General features: G+C 42.8%; 1 protein-coding gene across 1 annotated transcript in view; it reads left to right on the forward strand.

Moving 5' to 3' along the window:
• The window catches only part of LOC311036138 (proton-coupled folate transporter), a gene marked incomplete at both ends in the record, with an annotated part of 62,444 nt that extends 42,645 nt beyond the window's left edge, over positions 1-19,799 (forward strand). The window contains 4 exons of the mRNA XM_084044662.1: positions 4,783-4,921; positions 8,607-8,690; positions 13,817-13,973; positions 19,160-19,799. Coding sequence (XP_083900788.1) covers positions 4,783-4,921; positions 8,607-8,690; positions 13,817-13,973; positions 19,160-19,799 — 1,020 coding nt within the window. The remainder of the gene's footprint in view (positions 1-4,782; positions 4,922-8,606; positions 8,691-13,816; positions 13,974-19,159) is intronic.
• Positions 19,800-21,536: the final 1,737 nt, after the last annotated feature.

Genomic DNA, 21,536 nt, shown 5'->3' on the forward strand with positions numbered 1-21,536 from the left:
GGCTGTCTGTCTGCCTGGGCCCCGGGAAAAAAGAAAACCTGAGGGGAGCAATTCAAAAAAGACAGACTAAAACATATATACTACCGCCTCGTAAAAAAAAAACAGCAGCTATTCGCTCAGAGGAATCTCCCCGGAACGCCTTAGAAAAAGTCATTCCCTGAAGTAAGAGGGCGGGGATCGGATGCAGTGGTGTAAAAGTAACTAGGTAGGTACATTTACTCAAGTACTGTACTTAAGTACAATTTTGAGGTATTTCTTTTTACTTTACTGGAGTATTTCCAATTTGTCTGTATTTTTACTTCTCCTCCACTACATCTCAGAGGCAAATATTGTACTTTTTACTCCACTATTATTTTAAAACTTTAGTTACTAGTTACTTTGTAGATTTGGATTATTATTACAAAACATACATTAACCACTTCAGCCCTATACTTGATCACACCACAGCGTTACACAAAAAGCATGAATCTATTAAGACCGGGAACGCATCTGTGTCATTTTAAGATTTATTTGGGCTATTCAAAAATAGCAGATCTACAAGCTCACAGCATGGCTCTGAGCTTGTAGATCTGCAAAAAAAATAATAATCGTGAAAAATTGTGCAAATCTTTGAATATATATATATTTTTAAAGCGAACATTTTAACTCAAATCTTCGTACTGTACAATCGTTGCTGTCGGGCAGAAACCACATATCTCCATATTTCGTTTTTTCGAGCTTGTAGATCTGCTACTTTTGCTGTTTATTGAATTTGAATCCTGAAAAGTAACAGTTTTAGACATTCGAGGTGTCCTGCCGACAGAGACCACATAATATGCATTCCTTATTCACACATAATTCACACCCTCCATTCTTCTCTCTCTCTGCACATCATTTTTCACATTTTTACGGACATACTGTATCTTTTCTACATATTATGCAGAAACGTACACTCTGCATATTTTCTACACACTGTATATATGCTATTAACCCATTCAATCCAGGAACGCATCTGTGTCATTTTTAGATTTGAGTTGTAACCATTATTTTATACTTTGGCTATTAAAAAATAGCATATCTACAAGCTCATAGCGCGGCACCGAGTGCCGCGCTATGAGCTTGTAGATCTGCTATTTATTTTTTTATCGTGGAAAATGTGTGCAAATCTTTCAATATATGTTTTGAAGTGGACATTTTTAACTCCGATCTGTGCTTCTGGGGGGGTCCCTGGAACAACATATTTTGAGATGGGGGTCCGCGGCCAAAATACCTATCATTTTGGGTGGTGCTTGACATGGAAAAGTTGGAGCACCATTGATATAGCAACATACTGTTAGGATTTAGAAAGTATTCTTTAGATATGTATTTGGCCGCAGACCCCCATCTCAAAATGTTTTGTTCCAGGGACCCCCCCCAGAAGCAAAGATTTGAGCTACAAATGTTCGCTTTAAAAAAGTATGTATTCAAAGATTTAGACTTTTTTTTTCTAAAATAGCAGAACTACAAGCTCATAGTGCGGCACTCGGTGCCGCACTATGAGCTTGTAGAGCTGCTATTTTTGAATAGCCAAATAAATCTAAAACGACACGAATGCTTTCCCGGATTGAGTGAGTTAAGCCGAATGGGGCTGCGTTCCTTCCACGTCTGAATGCATGTTCTGCAAGTTATGTATTTTAATGTAAATGTATTTTAATGTCACACACAATGTGAGTCAGAGAGTGTCCATATACTTTGTCAGTAATGCTTTGTTAAGTGTTAATGCTGGGCTTTCAGCTACAGTGTAGCATTTCTCTAGGGATGGGTGTTATTGCACATTAGCATCCGCTATATGCTCTGATACATGCATCGTCTCGTTGTCACGCAGATATCTCCATATTTAAACTTTTTGCCCCGTAAAAAATAATTGCCCAGAGAAGTGACCCGTGTGAGCTTGTAGATCTGGTATTGTTGCCATTTCTAAAGTGAAAGTTGTTAAACTGGCACTATGTAAACTTTTTTTATTCTTATGGATAAAATGTATTTAATCCCAATCTGTATGGTAGAGTATGTTAATACAATATAACTTATACAATCTGTATATAACTTATACAATCTGTATGGTAGATTATGTTAATACAATATAATTTATATAATCTGTATGGTAGAGTATGTTAATACAATATAATTTATACAATCTGTATATAACTTATACAATCTATATGGTAGATTATGTTAATACAATATAACTTATACAATCTGTATATAATTTATACAATCTGTATGGTAGAGTATGTTAATACAATATAATTTATACAATCTGTATGGTAGAGTATGTTAATACAATATAATTTATACAATCTGTATGGTAGAGTATGTTAATACAATATAACTCCCTGCTCTTCTATTGAGACATTTAGACGAATTTTGACCTGATGGTCAAGATTCAGAATTATCCCCTGAGCAAGCAGGCCGGCTCTATTAGCTCAATGGTAAACGTGTCAGCACTTGGGCAGGAAACCGGGTTCAAATCTGGGGTAGAAGAGGAAAGTTACAGAGTAAAGATTTAAGTGTGTCTGCGGGTTTTATAAATATATATATATATATATTTAAGTATTAATGAGAGCTTGTGACTAAATAATAACTACATTGGAACTTGAAGTTCTTTTTTGTTTTCATTTCCTGATAAGTACTAGTTTTATTTCCACCACTATTTCCACCACTGGTTTTGGACATACAAGCTTTCCCCCTGACAGTGACAGCATGATGCTCAGCCTGTCCCTATAGAATAAATACATACATGAACGCCTTCACATTCTGATTCAGAACAGCACTGTACCGCAGTGTGTGACCGCATGAGGTTTACACAAGGCACATGCTCAAACATACACCGTGAACACACACGCGCGCGTGCACGCACCCACGCGTTTGTAATACTAATACAAAATAAACTAAACTGGCAAATACGATAATACTCTAATAATTATAACTAACTGAAATTGAAGACTTAAATTCACAACGTGAGTTTGTAGATCTGTTATTTTATTTTTTTTTTTATTTTTTTACAGACTTAAACTAAGGACATGATTTTAGTTAGTTATATTTGTCAACACACAAAAAAAACTCAGGTGTTAGTTATCGTTTTTTTGTAAAGCATAGTTTTTTTAATCTACATTACATTACATTACAGTCATTTAGCAGACACTTCTATCCAAAGCGACTTACAATAAGTGCATTCAACATAGGAACGAAACTACTAATCACCAGAAGCATTAAGTGCATTCTCTTCTAAAACAAGTAACTAAGAGTAATAGTATACCTAGTGCTAAGATAAAAGTGCAATATATCAGCTACCTACTTTCTTAAACAGATGAGACAAAATAGGAAAAACAAATGAGCACAAGCTAAAACAAATAAGTGTAACGAATAAACAAGATCCAATAAAACAATAAAACAAGAGTTCGTACAACTAGTTAACAACAAGTAGACAAGGCGAAGAGGAAGGATAGTGTTTCCTGAAGAGGTGGGTTTTCAGCCTGCGGCGAAAGATGGGCAGTGACTCTGCTGTCCTGACATCAGTGGGGAGTTCATTCCACCACTGTGGGGCCAGAACAGAGAAAAGTCTACTAATCTACTAAATGTTTTCTTTTCGTACGGGGAGAGTAATTGCCGGATGTGTTCCTTTAACACCTTGTGTGAATGTTTAGATGGTGTTAGTGTGAAAGATGCTGTTAAGACCTGCTGCCACAGCACATTACAACACATTAACCCATTAAGACCTGAGGCCCGTTCTTCTAAATCGTTAGAGTTCTCAAGGACCACCATAATGATATGTGTTTGTCTGGGGACCCCCCATCTGAAGAGGGGATTTGTGTTAAACTCTTTCAAGATTTTTCAATCTTTTTTTTACAAAATTGCGGATGTAAAAGCTCACAGCTTGTATATCTGCTATTTTTGAGTACCACTCTTGTAGACCACTGTTCTAAATCCTAAGAAAACCTATGTTGTTGCTATACTGTATACTGTATACCTAAACTCGAAAATGATACAGATGCTTTCCTGGTTGACCCGGGGGGGGGCAGGACAGGTGGCTAACTACAACCTTATGTTTGCTGTTGTCGGGCAGAAACCTCTTATCTCCATATTCTAACCGTTTGTGCCCTACTTGATCGAAACACGGCTTCGCGCCGCGTTTCGAGCTTGTAGATCTGCTGCTTTTGATGCTTTTGAATTTGAATCCTGAAAAGTAACAGTTTTGGACATGAGGTTTCCACCACATGAGGTTTCCACCACATGAGGTTTCCACCACATGAGGTTTCCACCACATGAGGTTTCCACCACATGAGGTTTCCACCATAGATAAAGTTAGACGCCTCCTCCGGCTCTGGGGCGTCTGTATCTCGGGCGCCATTTCGGAGAAGGCGCACGCTTCCTGAGTACTGGCCAATCACGGCGTGTCTTCTCCGGGACTTGGCAGAATCTAGTTGCGTACAAATATAACGGGATATTTTTATACAACTAGATTCTGACAAGTCCCGGAAAAGACGCGCTGTGATTGGTCAGTAGGAAGCGTGCCTGACTACTGGTCAGGCACGGTCATTGGTCGCTCCAATGAACTGCAGCGACCTATGAGGTATCTAGGTTTCTATATCTATGGTTTCCACCCCACAGAGACGTTGTGTGTGTGTGTGTGTGTGTGTGTGTGTGTGTGTGTGTGTGTGTGTGTGTGTGTGTGTGTGTGTGTGTGTGTGTGTGTGTGTGTGTGTGTGTGTGTGTGTGTGTGTGTGTGTGTGTGTGTGTGTGTGTGTGTGTGTGTGTGTGTTCCAGGGTGTGGTGTTGCTCTTTGTGTTTCCTGTCTTGATGAAATGCGTGGCAGAGCAGACTCTGGCCAAGGTGAGCGCCCTCTGCAGGGCAGCCTCACTCTTTACAATGGCTTTTTCTACCAACACGTGGATGGTGTTTCTAGGTGAGACACACACAACCCAAACAAACACACTAAACCAGGCGTCTTCAACAGGGGGTCCGGGACCCCTTCTAGGGGATCCTCAGAGATACTACAGGGGGTCCGCCGAATCTTTGTGTGACAGGATCATGTTTTTTACATAACCCTTTAACCATTAACCATTAAGCATCCATATTCTGAGTAGAACATTAGCCAAAAATAGCCAATCTACAAGCTCACAACGCCTCGCGCGAGGCGTTGTGAGCTTGTAGATTGGCTATTTTTGGCAGAGATGTTTGTGGAGACTGGAGAGGTAGAAAAAAAGAGCAGACTAAGTACTGATGGTTCAAGTTGGTAAATGTATGAAAATACACATGAATTCAACATATGCACAGACGACAGTGCTGTCAAAAACAGTCTATGAAGCTGTCTAAGAAATCTATGAAGATGTCTAATCTGCAACACCATTTTATACAATATATAGTGGGGGGGGGTCCCTTCTTCATCTCTCTCTCGGGGTCCTAGGCCTGAAAACGTTGGGGTGCTTGGCCTGAAAACGTGGAAGACGCCTGCACTAAACTTAACCCTAAGGCTCCTACATGCTCCAACTCCAGCCATACACCCTTAGTTCCTCCCTAATATCAACCTAAAGTTCCTTATTGATAAGACGCCATCATACTCATTCTATACTGCCAACCAAACGGCACTGGTGTAAAGTAACTGAAGTACATTTACTCAAATACTGTACTTAAGTAAAATGTTGAGGTACTTTTACTTTACTTGAGTATTTTCTTTCTTTCTTTTTCCTTTATTTGTTCAGGGAAGCCCATTGAGAGCAAGCCCTCTTTTTCAAGGACGCCCTGATAACAACATATAAAATACCAATTGTCTATATTCGCTCTTGATGCGACGCATTGTGAGCTTGTAGATCGGCTATTTTCAAATAGCCTAGGTATAAATAGGGCTAAAGTGGTTAATGTATGTTTTATAATGTAATAATTTCTATCTGCAAAGTAACTAGTAACTAATGTTTTCAAATAATTGTAGTGGAGTAAAAGTACAATATTTGCCTCTGAGATGTAGTGGAGTAGAAGTATAGAAAAATGGAAATACTCCAGTAAAGTAAAAGTACCTCAAAACAGTAGGCCTACTTAAGTACAGTACTTGAGTAAATGTACTTGGTTACTTTACACCACTGCCCAGGGGATGAGCGAGTGACGTCAGTACTCTATTCTTTGTGTAAATTCTTCCGCCCAAAAGTCTGCTTCCAGTCGCTCTGGTCTGAAAGAATGAATCACACCGTCTCTAGCGTCCAACAGCGTGGGAGAGTTGGCAGCAGCTAGTACGCAGAGTAAAAACCGCTAGACGGGCTGAGGTGACCCGGTGAGGCGCTTATCACTGCGGCTCAATGACGTCATTTCATAGTATTCTACTGGGTGGATGACTAACACTGGAGCATGTACTGTAGGGGCCTTATCCCTTTTTGTCTGTGTGTTTTCTTTGTCATGAATCATTTAAAGGGTAGGGTAAGTGATATTTCTTTGGTTAAAACAAACACAATTGTGTTACAAAGTTAAAGCACTACAGTATATTCTGATAGTAATCATTGCTATAGAGCTGTGTTTTTCAACGCCAAGGACCCCTAAATTGATGTACATTCTACAAATATCTTCTGAGGGCGCGCTCCCACCGCTCTTTTATTTTACCTCTGGGGCGGAATCTGCCAATGCTTTGTCTACGCAAATGCGTGGAGTCATGGTCTTGCACATTTTTTCCAAGAATCCACGCATTTGCATTGACAAAGCATTGGCAGATTCCGCCCCCCAGAGGTAAAAAAGGTTAAAAAGGGACATTTCTTGTAAACACTTTTATGCACTCACTCACTTTATTATAGATATTATATATGTAGTTTAGTCATATTATGCACGTTATGCTTCTCTTCTCTCTCTCTATGAGATGACTATCTTTTAACTGCAATGATGAGCCTGCACAACCAAGAATTTCACCCACTTACTTGACAATAAAGATTGATTCTGATTCTGAAATAAAAGTGCGGTGGGAGCGCGCCCTAAATCCTAACAGGTTTTTTTTTTGTACTTATGTTGCTATATATCAAACTTTTTCATGTCAAGGACCACCCGAAATTATATGTATTTGGCCGCGGACCCCATCGCAAAATATTTTGTTCAAGGAAACCCCCCAGAAGCAAAGATTGGAGTTAAAAATCTATATACAGTATATATATGCAAAGATTTGGACACACTTTCAAAAAATAAATAATAATAATTTATTTTTGAATAGCCAAATAAATGTTAAAATGACACAGATGCGTTCCCGGGTTGAATGGGTATAAAGTGAGATTGTCATTCAGGACAGCTTCCAGCATATCATGTGCAATCGTAGAATCTGCCTCTAAATTGATGGCTTCTGAAAAAAAGATGGCACCAAGTTAAGGCTGCCTGGTTTTGTATTCCTCACCGGCATTGTTGCACCGGACCTGCTGATGTAATCACACATTATTATATCGTTGCTGTCGAGCAGAAACCTCTTATCTCCATCCCACTGAGCATTTTTTGGGCTATTAGACGTCTGAAATACGTCTAAGGGCTAGGCTAAAAGCGGGTTATAATTGGTCTAACAGTGAAAGTTTGCTCAACGTCTATTCTTAGCCTAGACCAGGGGTCTTAAACAGGGGGTCCGGGACACCTAGGGGGTCCTCAGAGTTACTACAGGGGGTCCGCCAAATCTTTGTGTGATAGGATTTTTTTTTTACATTAACCACTTGAACCCTAGCATCCCTTTTCTTAGGAGAACTTTAGCCAAAAATAGCAGATCTACAAGCTCACAACGCCTCGCGCTGCGAGGTGTTGTGAGCTTGTAGATCGGCTATTTTTGGCAAAGAGTTATAGGTGTGGAGGGACAAAAGAGCAGCAAAAGTTGATCTGAAACACAATTTTATACAATATAGAGGAGGGGGTCCCTGCTTCATCTCTCTCTCAGCTAGGGGGTCCTTGGCCTGAAAGCGTTGAAGACCCCTGGCCTAGACATTGATTAGCTGTTTTTTAAGCGTCTATAGACCGTCTATATCATAGCCGTTGAAATGACGTCTATAATATAAACGGTCTAAATATAGACGCTTAAAAAAGACGTTGAAAAAACGTTCACTTTTAGACCAATTATAACCCAGTTTTACGACTATGGCTCACTGGGATATTCTAACTTTTTGTTTTTTTTTCATAAATTAACGACCTACTTGATCACACTACAGCATCGCATTAAAGCATCAATTTTAAAGTGGTTCTGGGGGGGGCGGTCCCCAGCTTTAAACACTTTAAACAAGAATGAATTTGTCGGCTACTTCAAAAATAGCTGATTTACAAGCTCAGCTCATAATATGAACTTGTAGGTCAGGTATTTTTCTAAAATGTTTAACTATATGTTGACCAATCTTCTCTTACGGGGGTCCCTGGCAACCAAATACATATGGTCTCTGTCCGGTGGAAACCTCATATGTCCAAAACTGTTACTGTTCAGGATTCAAATAAAAAAATGTCAAAAATAGCAGATCTACAAGCTCAATGCTTTTCTGTGACGCTGTAGTATGATCAAGTTCTGTGTGTGTGTGTGTGTGTGTGTGTGTGTGTGTGTGTGTGTGTGTGTGTGTGTGTGTGTGTATGTGTGGTAACGGTGTTCGATGCTCTGTCTGCAGTGTGTGTGATCGGGGCTCCGTCAGGCATCTCCCAGGCTGTGATCAGATCCCTGTGTTCTGCTATAGTAGAGCCACATGAACAAGGTACAACACACCACACACCACACACACACACACACACACACACACACACACACACACACACACACACACACACACACACACACACACACACACACACACACACATCAAGGTAGATTAAATCCAAATGGCGTCTCATTACAATTATACTTCATTGTTGCGTGATTACCTTCCTATTCTATATGCAAAACACACTGTCTGTCTGTGTCGCTCTCTGTCTGTCTGTCTGTCTGTCTGTCTGTCTGTCTGTCTGTCTGTCTGTCTGTCTGGCAAGGCTAAGAGGAATGGTCAGGGTAGTGTTTCCTGAAGAGGTGGGTTTTCAGCCTGCGGAGAAAGATGGGCAGTGACTCTGCTGTCCTGACATCAGTGGGGAGTTCATTCCACCACTGTGGGGCCAGAACAGAGAAAAGCCGTGACCGTGTAGATCGTCCAGAAGGACCACTGAGCGACGGGGCAACCAGTCGCCTCGAGGAAGCGGACCGAAGTGGTCGGGCAGGGGTGTAAGGCTTGACCATATAAGGCTCTGGTTCAACGATTTTACCATAGACACCGAGATGTCGTCACATTCCTCTGTCCAATAGGCTTGCAGCCGTGCCAACTTGGGAGAGTCTGGGGGATATATAAGCATGTGAGCGGCTCTTTAACGGGTTAATTGAGTTTCTAATCGCGATGCCGTCTGTAAAACAGGTCGTTAGCTTCACCGTGTTCCTCCTCGCCGTGGTCGCCATGCTGCCCGTCGTGGTGGACGTCAGGGAGGAGAACGTGGACCGCCCTCAGGAGCCTTTCCCCTGGCGTCTGGCCAAGCACACCCTGGCTCTCGCCCAGGCAGAGAACGCCTGCTACTTCTGGCCCGTCGTGGCCGCCGCCGCGGCGCCGTCCCGGAGCTCCATCCTCCTCCAGGGCGTCCGATGCACCCTCGACCTCAGGGTCCTCGGCGCTCGGAAAGCCGCCGAGGAGGAGGAGGAGGCGGACCTCGTTCGCGACGTGGCCCCCGCCCCCGGCCAATCGATCGTCGGGGCGGGACCCGTCGGGGAGGCGATGCGGCTCCTGCAGCGATGGATGCTGATGAGAGCGGCGGCCGCGCTCGGCTGCGAGGACACGGCCAACGCTCTGAGAGAGACGCTCGACTGCGACGGCGGCGGCGAGCGGGGCGACGTGGTCCTCACCGTCCCCGTCGACCTCCGCCTCCTCACCGCCGTCTTGAGGAGCTGGCTGGGCCTGTTCCTCCTCAACTTCGCCGTCCTCAGCACGGTTTTCAGGATCGCGGCGTTCGTGCACGACCTCCGCCGGGCCCGAAGGAGCCACGCCCTGCTGAGGAACCTCCCCCTCCACGCGTACCGGACGGGGGGCGGCGGCGACGACGACGCGGCGGCGTACGAGCTGTGCGCCATCTGCCTGGCGGAGTACGAGCCGGGAGACACGCTCAGGGTGCTGCCCTGTTCACACGCCTTCCACGCCGCATGTGTGGACCACTGGCTGACCAGCGTGAGGACCACCTGTCCCTTCTGCACGCAGAGGGTGGAGCTCAAGGCCACACCCACTGCGACGCCCCATAATAATAGTAATAATAATGACAATAACAATAATAATAGTAATAACAATAATAATAACGATAATAATGTAAATATTTCGCCTATAATGGACATGCCCAAAATAGAGTCACCATTTTGAAAGTAGCTAAAATATTGAGTGTTAGTATTGTATTGCAGAGTATATTGGGAAATCAGTCCGCACAAAGTACTGATATAGTGTATGTGTAAAAAGTAATAAATACGTGTTGTGTAGGCATTTATGTATATTGCAATAATAATGTGTGGTTGTCACAGGATCCCAAGGCACACATGGCCTTGTTTGACATAGTGGTTGGAGGGACGGTACAAATGTTAGAGAGACGTCGTACACTGTTAGGAATTAGACCTCTCTAATGTAGGGGTCCCCACGTGATCCAGATCAGCTTGTTTTTTAACCAAGGACCACGGACATGGATTTGCTGAAATCAGATCAGCTTATCTCTCTTCCATATTAGGAACATTGGTTCTCATCCCAGTTGCCATCCATGTCTTGCGTGTGTCTAATCTAGAGTACTGATGTGGTATTGGAAGATTTTTTTATTATATTTTTTTATAGTTTTGGTTGTGTTTGTCTCATTCTTTGTTATTGTTTCCGCCAGGCCGAAGGCGGATGTCCTTCCATTCGTGTGTGTGTGTGTGTGTGTGTGTGTGTGTGTGTGTGTGTGTGTGTGTGTGTTTGTGTCCCAGTCCGTCCGTCTGTGTACAGCTAATCTCCGGCACTGCTGGCTCGATCGACGTGAAACTGTGCACACGTACTCCCTGGACCTCTGGCCCAGATGTTTCACATCAGCCTGTTACTGTATAGCGCCACAAAGAGGCCTATTTTTACACATTTTTTAAATATTTCTCCTACATATTTTTTCTAAAGTCGGTACACATTATCCCTATAGTCATGTGTTCACGAAGGTTCTGTCCGAGGATATTCCATCCTGATTGACTAAGATTGGCTTCCAAAGTTTCCAGGAGTGCTCAGTTTTGAACAAAATGCCTCAACTCCTGAGTGCAGCATTCGATGGCCGTGAAACTTTGCACACGCATTCCCACTATTGGCCAAGGAAGAAACGCCGTCCTACATTTATCAAAATAGGGCTCATGGTGACACTATAACATGCCAATGTTTTTACCTATAACTGGGGACACCCCTGGGGGTCCCTAGGCCGCACGTTGAGAACCGCTGGGGTATACTGTAGGTAATAACTACAAAGTGATACCATTCAAAACTTCAGACGGGTTTTTCAAAAGCAATACCACAATGTTTGAAAAGATGCTTGTTAAGTGGATTTGCTAGTTTATTATTATTTTTTGGTCTTTCTGCCTTTATTGATAGATGAACAGTAGACTGACAGGAAACGGGGAGAGAGATGGTGGGTGACACGCAGCAAAGGTCGTAGGGATCGAGACTCGAACCCACGACACGTGTGTGGATTACCAGCCTATAGGTGCCCAGACGGCTACGCCAGCCGCCCGGGGCCTTATTTTAAAAACATTTGACAGTGACACATTCATAATCAGATTCTCTTTTACTTTAAATTACCGCTATTGCTGTTTGTTTGTTTTTGTTTTGTTTTTGTTCTATAAAATGCCACCCCACCTTACTCACAGGCCTCCTAATCTCCATTAACCATGACCGAGGTTAATGTGTTTAAAATGACCTCAGTCTGTACTTTCAGTGTCATTTTTAGAAACGTTCAATAACTTAAACGCTTCAGTTATAGGTCACTGAATGGAAGAGTGAAATAGCAGCACATTTGCAAATGAGCTTTTCTAACATAACGTCTGTCTTTTATCTGGTTCCCTGTACGAATCAAAACCTTTCTGATAGCACTGTTCCCTTTTTTAACCCATTAAGACCAGGAAAGATTAGATAGATTTTAACCACTTTACACCATTATTTCATACTTTAGCTTTTAAAAAATAGCAGATCTACAAGCTCATAGCGCGGCACTCGGTGCCGCGCTATGAGCTTGTAGATCTGCTATTTTTTAAAAGCTAAAGTATGAAATAATGGTTTAGATCTGCTATTTTTGAAAAATCTTGAAACTTTGTGCAAATCTTTTGAATACATTTTTAAAGCGAACATTTGTAACTCAAATCTTTGCTTCTGGGGGTCCCTGGAACAACATATTTGGAGATGGGGGTCCGCGGCCAAATACATATACATTCTGGGGGACCTTGACATGAAAAGGTTCGAGAACCACTGATATTATAGCAACACAAGTTTTTTTTTTTTAAACGTAGGATTTAGAAGACATTTGTAGAATCCATAGAAACAAAGATTTGAGTTAAAAATGTTCGCTTTAAAAATATATATAAATTCAATATCAAATAGATATTCAAAGATGTGCACACATTTTCACGATTTTTCAAAAATAGCAGATCTACGAGCTCGTAGCTCGAGCTTGTAGATCTGCTATTTTTGAATAGCCAAAGACATCAAAAGTGACACAGATGCGTTCCCGGATATAATGGGTTAAAGTGTCTCTCTTTTCATCAGTGTGACCCGTGACTGTGTAACATCTAAATGGCCTCGGGGCACACTGTGTAAGAGCATGATGGTCCTGCAGCTCATGCAGGCTTTTATCTCATTTTCACATTTCATGTAACAATTGGGGGGCCGTCTGAGTTCACCAACTAAATCACATAGATTATCTTTTTTTAACCACTTGAGCCCTACTAGCGTCTCTACTCCCGGGGGGGGGGGGGGGGGGGACATTCGCTGAAAATAGGCGATCTACAAGCTCACGAAGCGTCACAACGTGGCACTTTTTGATTTGGTGTAGAAGGAAACGAGAGCAGACCAAGTACCAGTGGTATTTCCAGTTTTCGGTACTTTTACTCCACTACATCTCGGAGGCAAATATTGTACCTTTTACTCCCCTACAATTATTTGAAAACTTTAGTTACTACTGTAGTTACTTTAGATTTTGATTATTATTACAAAACATACATTAACCACTTCAGCCCTATATGCATTTCGGCCTTTTGAAAATAGACGATCTATAAGGTCGCGATGCGGCGCATTGTGAGCTTGTAGATCTGCTATTTTCAAAAGATTTTTTACACAATTTATACATTTGAAAACTTGTGAAATGGGACATTCTGCATAATGAGTACTTTCTACTTTCTTTGGTACTTTAAGTACATTTTGATACCAGCACTTTTCCACTTTTACTCAAGTACATTTTGAATAAAATATGCAGATAAGAGGTTTCTGACCGACAGCAATAATATAGTGTTCATTTATGTCTCTATGTGTCTCTATAGGAGCCATGTTCTCCATGTCAGCCTCAGTAGAGGCTTTGTGTATTCTGATCATTATGTCTATGTGTCTCTATAGGAGCCATGTTCTCCATGTCAGCCTCAGTAGAGGCTTTGTGTATCCTGATCATTATGTCTATGTGTGTCTATAGGAGCCATGTTCTCCATGTCAGCCTCAGTAGAGGCTTTGTGTATCCTGATCATTATGTCTATGTGTGTCTCTATAGGAGCCATGTTCTCCATGTCAGCCTCAGTAGAGGCCTTGTGTATTCTGATCATTATGTCTATGTGTGTCTATAGGAGCCATGTTCTCCATGTCAGCCTCAGTAGAGGCTTTGTGTATTCTGGTCGCCGGGCTCTGCTTCAACGGCCTCTACCCTCTCACCTTGACCACAGTGGCCGGGATGCCCTTCATCGTCATGGCAACACTTATGCTCGTCCTGTTCATCCTCATGCAGTAAGTGTGCACACGCACGCACACAGGCACATACATGCACGCAGGCACGCACAAACATGCACACACACACACACACACACACACACACACACACACACACACACACACACACACACACACACACACAAAGGCACGTACATGCACACAGGCGCCACACACACACACACACACACACACACACACACACACACACACACACACACACACACACACACACACACACACACACACATACGCAGACACATACACGTTTGTATTACAATACTATACATTTTAGGATGGCAATTTTATAATTCTACAGTTTTTACCCCATTATGTTATCATAAGGAGTTCCCAATGCAGCTACGCCCAAATATGGACTGTCTTTTCTAACCTCAATGTGCCGTCATTTAGCAAGACACTGAACCCCTAACTGCCCCTGATGAGCATGGCTGGTGCCTTGCATGGTTGTCTCCGCCAGTATGGTGGAGAGTATGTTTTTATCTCCGTCCGTCCGTGTGTGTGTCCGTCTCAGCCAAGCTAACATTGGTCAAGCTTCACGTGACACGTGACAATATGTTGTCACCAATGCTTTGATTGGCTAGTGAGACGCATGATGAAATAAAAATCTATAAATAGCACCACGCACTCCAAAAAATCATTTATATTTTTTGAAGTGAGCTTCCATCACTGTGATGACCACTGTTGTTTCTAAATATGAATGGGGTGTGATTTTTTGTCTCCGCCAGGAGAGTTTTATCCTCCGTGTGTGTGTCCGTCTCAGCCAAGCTAACATTGGTCAAGTGACACGTGACAATATGTAATATAAATAGGTAAGACAGGATTAATCAGGAACAGTACTGGCGGAGACCTGTGCTCCGAGGAGCAAATTTTCTAGTTTCCTCTGTTGTCGGTGGTGTGAATGTGTGTGGTAATGTGTGGTAATGTGTGTGGTAATGGATGAATGTAAAATGCTTTGGAGTAAGACGTTGCACTTGCACAAATGCACCAATTATGTTTCTCTGTTATGAGACGACCGCTTTCTGTCTCTTAATCCGTTAAGACCGGGAAAGTATCTCGGTCATTTTTACATTGCTTCGGGCTATTCCAAAATAGCAGATATACAGTGAGTATACAGTACGTACAAGCTATGAGCTTGTAGATCTGTTATTTTTGGGGGAAAAACATCTTTGTAAAGCGAAACATTTGTAACTGTCAAAAAATGTCTCAACAAATGTCTTAATCTTTCTGGAAAACTATTGTTGTTATATCAGTGGTGCTCAAACTTTGTCCTGTCAAGGACCACCCAATATGATATGTTTTTTGGCCGCCGATCCCCATCAAAATATATTGTTCCAGGGACCCCCCCAGAAGCAAAGATTTGAGTTAAAATGTATTCAAAGATTTGCACAAAATTTTCAAGATGGCACTCGGTGCCACGCTATGAGCTTGTATATCTGCTATTTTTGAATAGCCCAAAGTACAAAATAATGCTGACAGTATGCGTTGCCGGAATGAATGCGTTAGAACTCTTTCTCACACACACACACACTCATTGGGCCCAAACATGTACTGAGCGCTAGCTAGCTACTCTAGCCTGAGAACATCGGCAAATGAAACGTAAAAATATCATCATCTTAATGACACAGGAAATAAGGAATAATTAGGAGATACATCATCAGCCCCGTCTCAGCTGGTTGCAGTGTGTTGTAGTGTAATTGTCATAATGCTGAGTGGCCCGTGGTGTCCCAGGACTAGAACTATAACTCCATTCTGTGTAACAACAACAACGCCGCTGCTCAATTAAACTCTGTGAACATCGTTAAAGAGCTTAACACAATTGACAGTGAGGATGCCTGTGTCGTTAATTACCAGTGGTGGAAGAAGTAAAAGTAGAAATACCACAATATTTAAATACATACAATTATGTGTAAATGTCCTCTATTCAAGAGTAAAAGTAAAAAAATAAATAAAACAATGTTGACATCAAGATATTATTTAAAGCCTCACTATTGTTTTTTTTATGGATATAATGTAATGTTAAGATTTATTTGGCTAATCAAAAAATATCAGATATACAAGCTCATAGCCGCGCTATGACCTTGTAGATTGTAGCTATTTTTTGAAAAAATAAATAGTGAAAATGTTTGCAAGTCTTTCAATGTATATATATATATTTTTTTAAAGCAAACATTTGTAACTCAAATCTTTACTTCTGGGGGGGTCCCTGGAACAACACATTTTGAGATGGGGGTCCGTGGCCAAATACATATCTAAAAATGTTTTCTAAATCCCTAACAGTATATTTCTATATCAGTGTTGCTCCAACTTTTCCATGTCAAGGACCCCCAAAATAATATGTATTTGGCCACGGACCCCCATCTCAAAATGTTTTGTTCCAGGGACCCCCATGAAGCAAAGATTTGAGTTATGAATGTTCGCTTTAAAAATATATAAACTGTATATTCAAAGATTTGCACAAATTTCCCACGATTAAAACTAAAAATAGCAGATCTACAAGCTCATAGCGTGGCACTCGGTGCCGCGCTATGAGCTTGTAGATCTGCTATTTTTGTATAGACAAAGAAATCTTAAAGTGACACAGATGCTTTCCAGGTCTTAAAGGTAGGGTAAGTGATTTTCTTTGGTTAAAATAAGTGTTAAATAGCTCTATATTCTGATAGTACTCATTGCTATAGAGTGTTTGTTCAGTAACAGGAGTCTCCTTGTCTCTCCAGCTCTTTATAAAACAGAAAATGCATTTTCCTTTCAGTTTCAGTTTCATTTCCAATGTTATCCAATCAGGATAGAGAACTCAATCAGGATACAGATTAAACAAGTGAAATTGGAAGTGATGACACTAAGAAATGAACAGGCAAAATTGGAACTGGAACACTATAAAAATTAAGCTTAAAAACGGGTACTTTCTCCTGATTGGCTGAGATTTTGACACCTACCAGAACATGTATTTTCTGTTTATTAAAGAGCTGGAGAGACGGGGAGACTCCTGTTACTGAACAAACACTCTATAGCAATGATTACTATCAGAATATAGTGCTTTAACCTTTTAACAAAATACTTTTTGTTTTAACCCAAAAATATCACTTACCCTACCTTTAATGGGTTAGAAACCCAGCATCTGTATTGTGGGGAAAACTTTCGCAGAAAATAGCTGATCAACAAGCTCACACCGCTTCTTGCTGCAACGCATTGTGAGCTTGTCCATCGGCTATTTTCTGCGAAAGGTTTTTTTCTTTTTCCCCCACAATAACAGAAAAACATAAAAGACTAGTATAGAGCCCTGAGGGTCTCCAGTCAACCATATGTGGTTGAAGCGGTTAAAAGACCAAATGTAAAGTATTCATTGTGCAGAATCATGTCCCATTTCACACTTAATATTATTTATTGTATTTTTCAATGATTGTAGTAGAGATTTAAAAAAAAAAGTACAATATTTGCCTCTGAGATATACTGGAGTAGAAGTATAAAGTATTGAAAAATAGAAATACTCAAGTAAAGAACTAGTACAGTACTTGAGTAAAAGTACCTGGTTACTTTACACCACTGCTAATTATCGTTCTACACAACTACTGGAGGGAGAGGGAGAGAGAGAGAGAGAGAGAGAGAGAGAGAGAGAGAGAGAGAGAGATACAGACAGAGAGAGAGAGAGAGAGAGAGTGTTTTGCATATAAAATAGGAAGGTAATCTCGCAACAATGAAGTATAATTGTAATGAGACGCCATTTGGATTTAATCTACCTTGGTATGTGTGTGTGTGTGTGTGTGTGTGTGTGTGTGTGTGTGTGTGTGTGTGTGTGTGTGTGTGTGTGTGTGTGTGTGTGTGTGTGTGTGTGTGTGTGTGTGTGTGTGTGTGTGTGTGTGTGTGTGTGTGTGACTAATGACTCTCCCGGCCTCCTCGTGGGGAGTGAAGCGTTCCTTCTGTCTCATATAAAACTTTTTGATTCTAGATTTCATTAGCTTTAGCGGATTTTAATTGGTTTGGATGCTCTGTGTGTGTGTGTGTGTCAGGCAGTGTAAATGATCGGTGTGTGTGTGTGTGTGTGTGTCAGTGTAAACAAGTGGGTGTGTGTATTTACTTTCATTAGATCCAGATTTTAATTGGATAGAGTGCCTTACCATCAGAGCGACGCCAGTGACCTCACTGTGGAGACCGCAAAAACAAGACCAAAACACTGTGTGTGTGTGTGTGTGTGTGTGTGTGTGTGTGTGTGTGTGTGTGTGTGTGTGTGTGTGTGCGTGCGTGCGTGCGTGTGTACGTGTGTGTGTGTGTGTGTTTTGGAATCATATTTGAGTACAGTCATGGTCAGCGAGTTAATTTTAAAAATGTGATCCATCATACATCACTGACTACAGATTAGAAATCATAAACCTAATTTGATTCCCCCCAAACTGTGCAGTGAAACTTATTTTCTCATGCTCTTTCGTTTATTTTCATTCAAAGCCTGTAGAACATGCAGCTACTGTAAATGGTTATGTGGTTCATACCATGGGATGTATTCTACAGTATATGTTGTCAAATATTGAATCCATTATCAACGTTAACTGTAAGCTGTTTTTTTTTATGTTTCAGGTCAGGGACCCCTTAGCTGAGAGAGAGATGAAGCAGGGACCCTCCCACTAGATATTGTGTATGTAATAACTGGTGGCATTATCATAAAGTTATGAGTGTTATGCTGCAGTTACTGGGTGTTTCTACTGACATTCAGCTGCTTGTCGTCAGAGCAGGCCATAAAAATGCGATTATGCGATCGCAGAATGTACCGCATAATCAGCAAAATGGCGCATAATTATGCGGGGGTAACGTTTTTTTCCAAAAGGCTGCATCGCATAATATGCGCCTCGCATCGCATATTTCCGCATATTTCCCAACTTTTCACATATTTAGCATTTTTCGCAACTTTTTGCATAAGCATTTATTGCCGCTTATTTCACAAGTTTTATTTTGCAACTTCCTGCAAATTCACCGCATAAAATTGCATATTGCAAAATCAAGGATTTTAGCCTGCATAATCACATAGCCCAAGTTTTTCTGGAAGGTCTAGGTATTATAGCAATAAGAATGACGTGTATGTCGGGGTGGAAAACTAGCCAATCTGGCCAGTATTGTGTTTCTGTTTGTTTGTATTCCCTGGGACTTCTTTTTCTAAAAAAAAGGTGAATAAAAAAACCACTTGTTTGCATCTAAAGACTGCGTTGCTTCCAGTGTTTCCGCCATATCCTACCCACACTGGGACGAAGTGTGACATTTGGTGGCAGTGGTGGGATATGGCCACCCGGAAAAAGGTCCCCGGGGGGGGAAAGAGAATTCAAACAAGAAGCAAAACATCAAAACCGGAGCCTGAGGCGGCAGAGGAGCAGGAATGGGAGGAGGAGGATGAAGGCCCATCACCTCACAGCCGGCCGTCATCTCCCCGTCGCCGAGCGGTACCGGCCCAGCAAGAGGTTGTTCATCTGCTGCGGCGGTTCATGGGTTCGCAGAGGGACCGAGAAGCCCTGCTGGTGGGGGAAATGCGTGGCATATGTGAGGCCATCCAAGCTGCTAGGCAGCCGCCAGCAGCACCACCAGCACCGCAGCAGGAACCGCCAGCAGCACCACCAGCACCGCCGCAGGAACCGCCAGCAGCACCACCAGCACCGCAGCAGGAACCGCCAGCAGCACCACCAGCACCGCAGCAGGAACCGCCAGCAGCACCACCAGCACCACCAGCACCGCAGCAGGAACCGCCAGCAGCACCACCAGCACCACCAGCACCGCAGCAGGAGCCGCCAGCAGTACCACCGGTACCACAGCAGCAACCACCAGCACGACGTAAGGATCCCAAGATGATTCCATTTCAAGCAGATGAGGACATGGAGAATTACCTCCTCCGATTTGAACGAATTGCGAAGACTTGGGCGTGGCCAGATGTTGAGTGGGCTTGCAGGCTGGTGCCTTTGCTGACGGGAAAGGCATTGGAGGCTTATTCTGCCATGGACGAGGAGCGTTCCGACTCCTATCCGGACCTGAAGGAAGCCTTGTTGGAGAAGTTCGATATCTCAGCAGAGACGTATCGCCGGCGCTTTCGAGACACTTCGCTCCCCCACGGTGAATCCCCCAACGAAACCTACCAGCGCTTGAAAGGATTTTATCGTCGGTGGATGAAGCCTGACCAGTGCAGCGTGGAGGACATCGGGGAAACCATCGTGTTGGAGCAGATGCTGCGCGTTTTTCCACCTGACATCCGCACCTGGGTCAAGGAGCGTGAGCCCCCCACCGGTGTGGAAGCAGCCAAACTTGCAACCCAGTACGTCAACGCCCGGAAAACACCAGCTGCCAGGCCACCACAACGTCCGTCCAACCGAGGCCAAAGCGACCACCGGCAAGAAGGGCCGAAGGGTAACTATGGGACTCAGGGGAATGTGGGGTTTGGTAGAAACAGGCAGCAGGCTAGTAGCAGGGAAATCATCTGTTACTATTGCCAGCAGCCTGGCCACAAGGCCTCAGACTGCCCACTTAAGAAACCGAAATTGTCTGGTTACTGTTATGTGCCCCGCCAGGCGGTGGCTAGAGAACTGCGCACCATGAAGTCAGAAGATGCCTCATTTCAACCAGTCACTGTTAATGGGTTACAGATGTTAGCGTTGTTGGATAGTGGAAGTTCTATGTCTTTGATTAAGAAATGCTATCTGCCCGACAGTGGTATTGACTATGGGAACAAAACTGACATTGAATGTGTGCACGGGGATCAGAAACCATACCCCACATCTGAGGTTACCATTGGTGTAGATGGGCAGGCATTTTTGCTACAGGTGGGGGTTATTGACCACTTATCTGTTGATTGTATCCTGGGGAGGGATTTGCCAATTTTGCGGGATCTAATTGCAGCGCACGAACAGAAAATTGAAATGTGTGCTGTGGTCACAAGGTCCCAGGTTAAAACTGGCCTGGAGCCCCTCCCAGATCTTGATGGTGATCTGTGTGAGGGTGGTTCCAAAGGCCCAAGAAAACCACGGCGTCAACGCCGCATTGAGAAAATGGAAGGAACCTTCCATAAGGCAGAGAGTCTAGAGACCTATCCTGAGCCTTTAAGTGTCAATTGGGACATTCCAAATGACATACGCCAATTGCAAATGTCTGATCCTTCTCTGTCTTTCTTGTACAAGCAGGTTGAGGATGGGGAGGGAAACAAACTCTCTGGTCCACATTTCATGGTAGAAAATGACATTCTGTATGTAATGGGGGATGCAGGTAAACGCCTATTTGTACCAACCAGTTGTAGGTCCCTTGTTTTACATCTGGCACATACAGTACCATGGGCAGGTCATCTAGGGCAGCAGAAAACATACATGAGGTTGGGGTCACGGTTTTACTGGCCTACTATGTATACTGATGTTAAGCATTTCTGCACCACATGCCCAGAGTGTCAAATGACCACACACAGCAAACCCAAACAGGTTCCATTACACCCATTACCGATCATCAGTACCCCTTTCCGGCGCATAGCCATGGATGTGGTTGGTCCCCTGGAGAAGAGCAGCTCTGGTTACCAGTACATACTCGTCATCTGTGACTATGCCACTCGAT

The sequence above is a fragment of the Gymnoscopelus microlampas genome (assembly GCF_963454915.1).
Source record: "Gymnoscopelus microlampas genome assembly, chromosome: 20".
NCBI classification, from domain to species: Eukaryota; Metazoa; Chordata; class Actinopteri; order Myctophiformes; family Myctophidae; genus Gymnoscopelus; species Gymnoscopelus microlampas.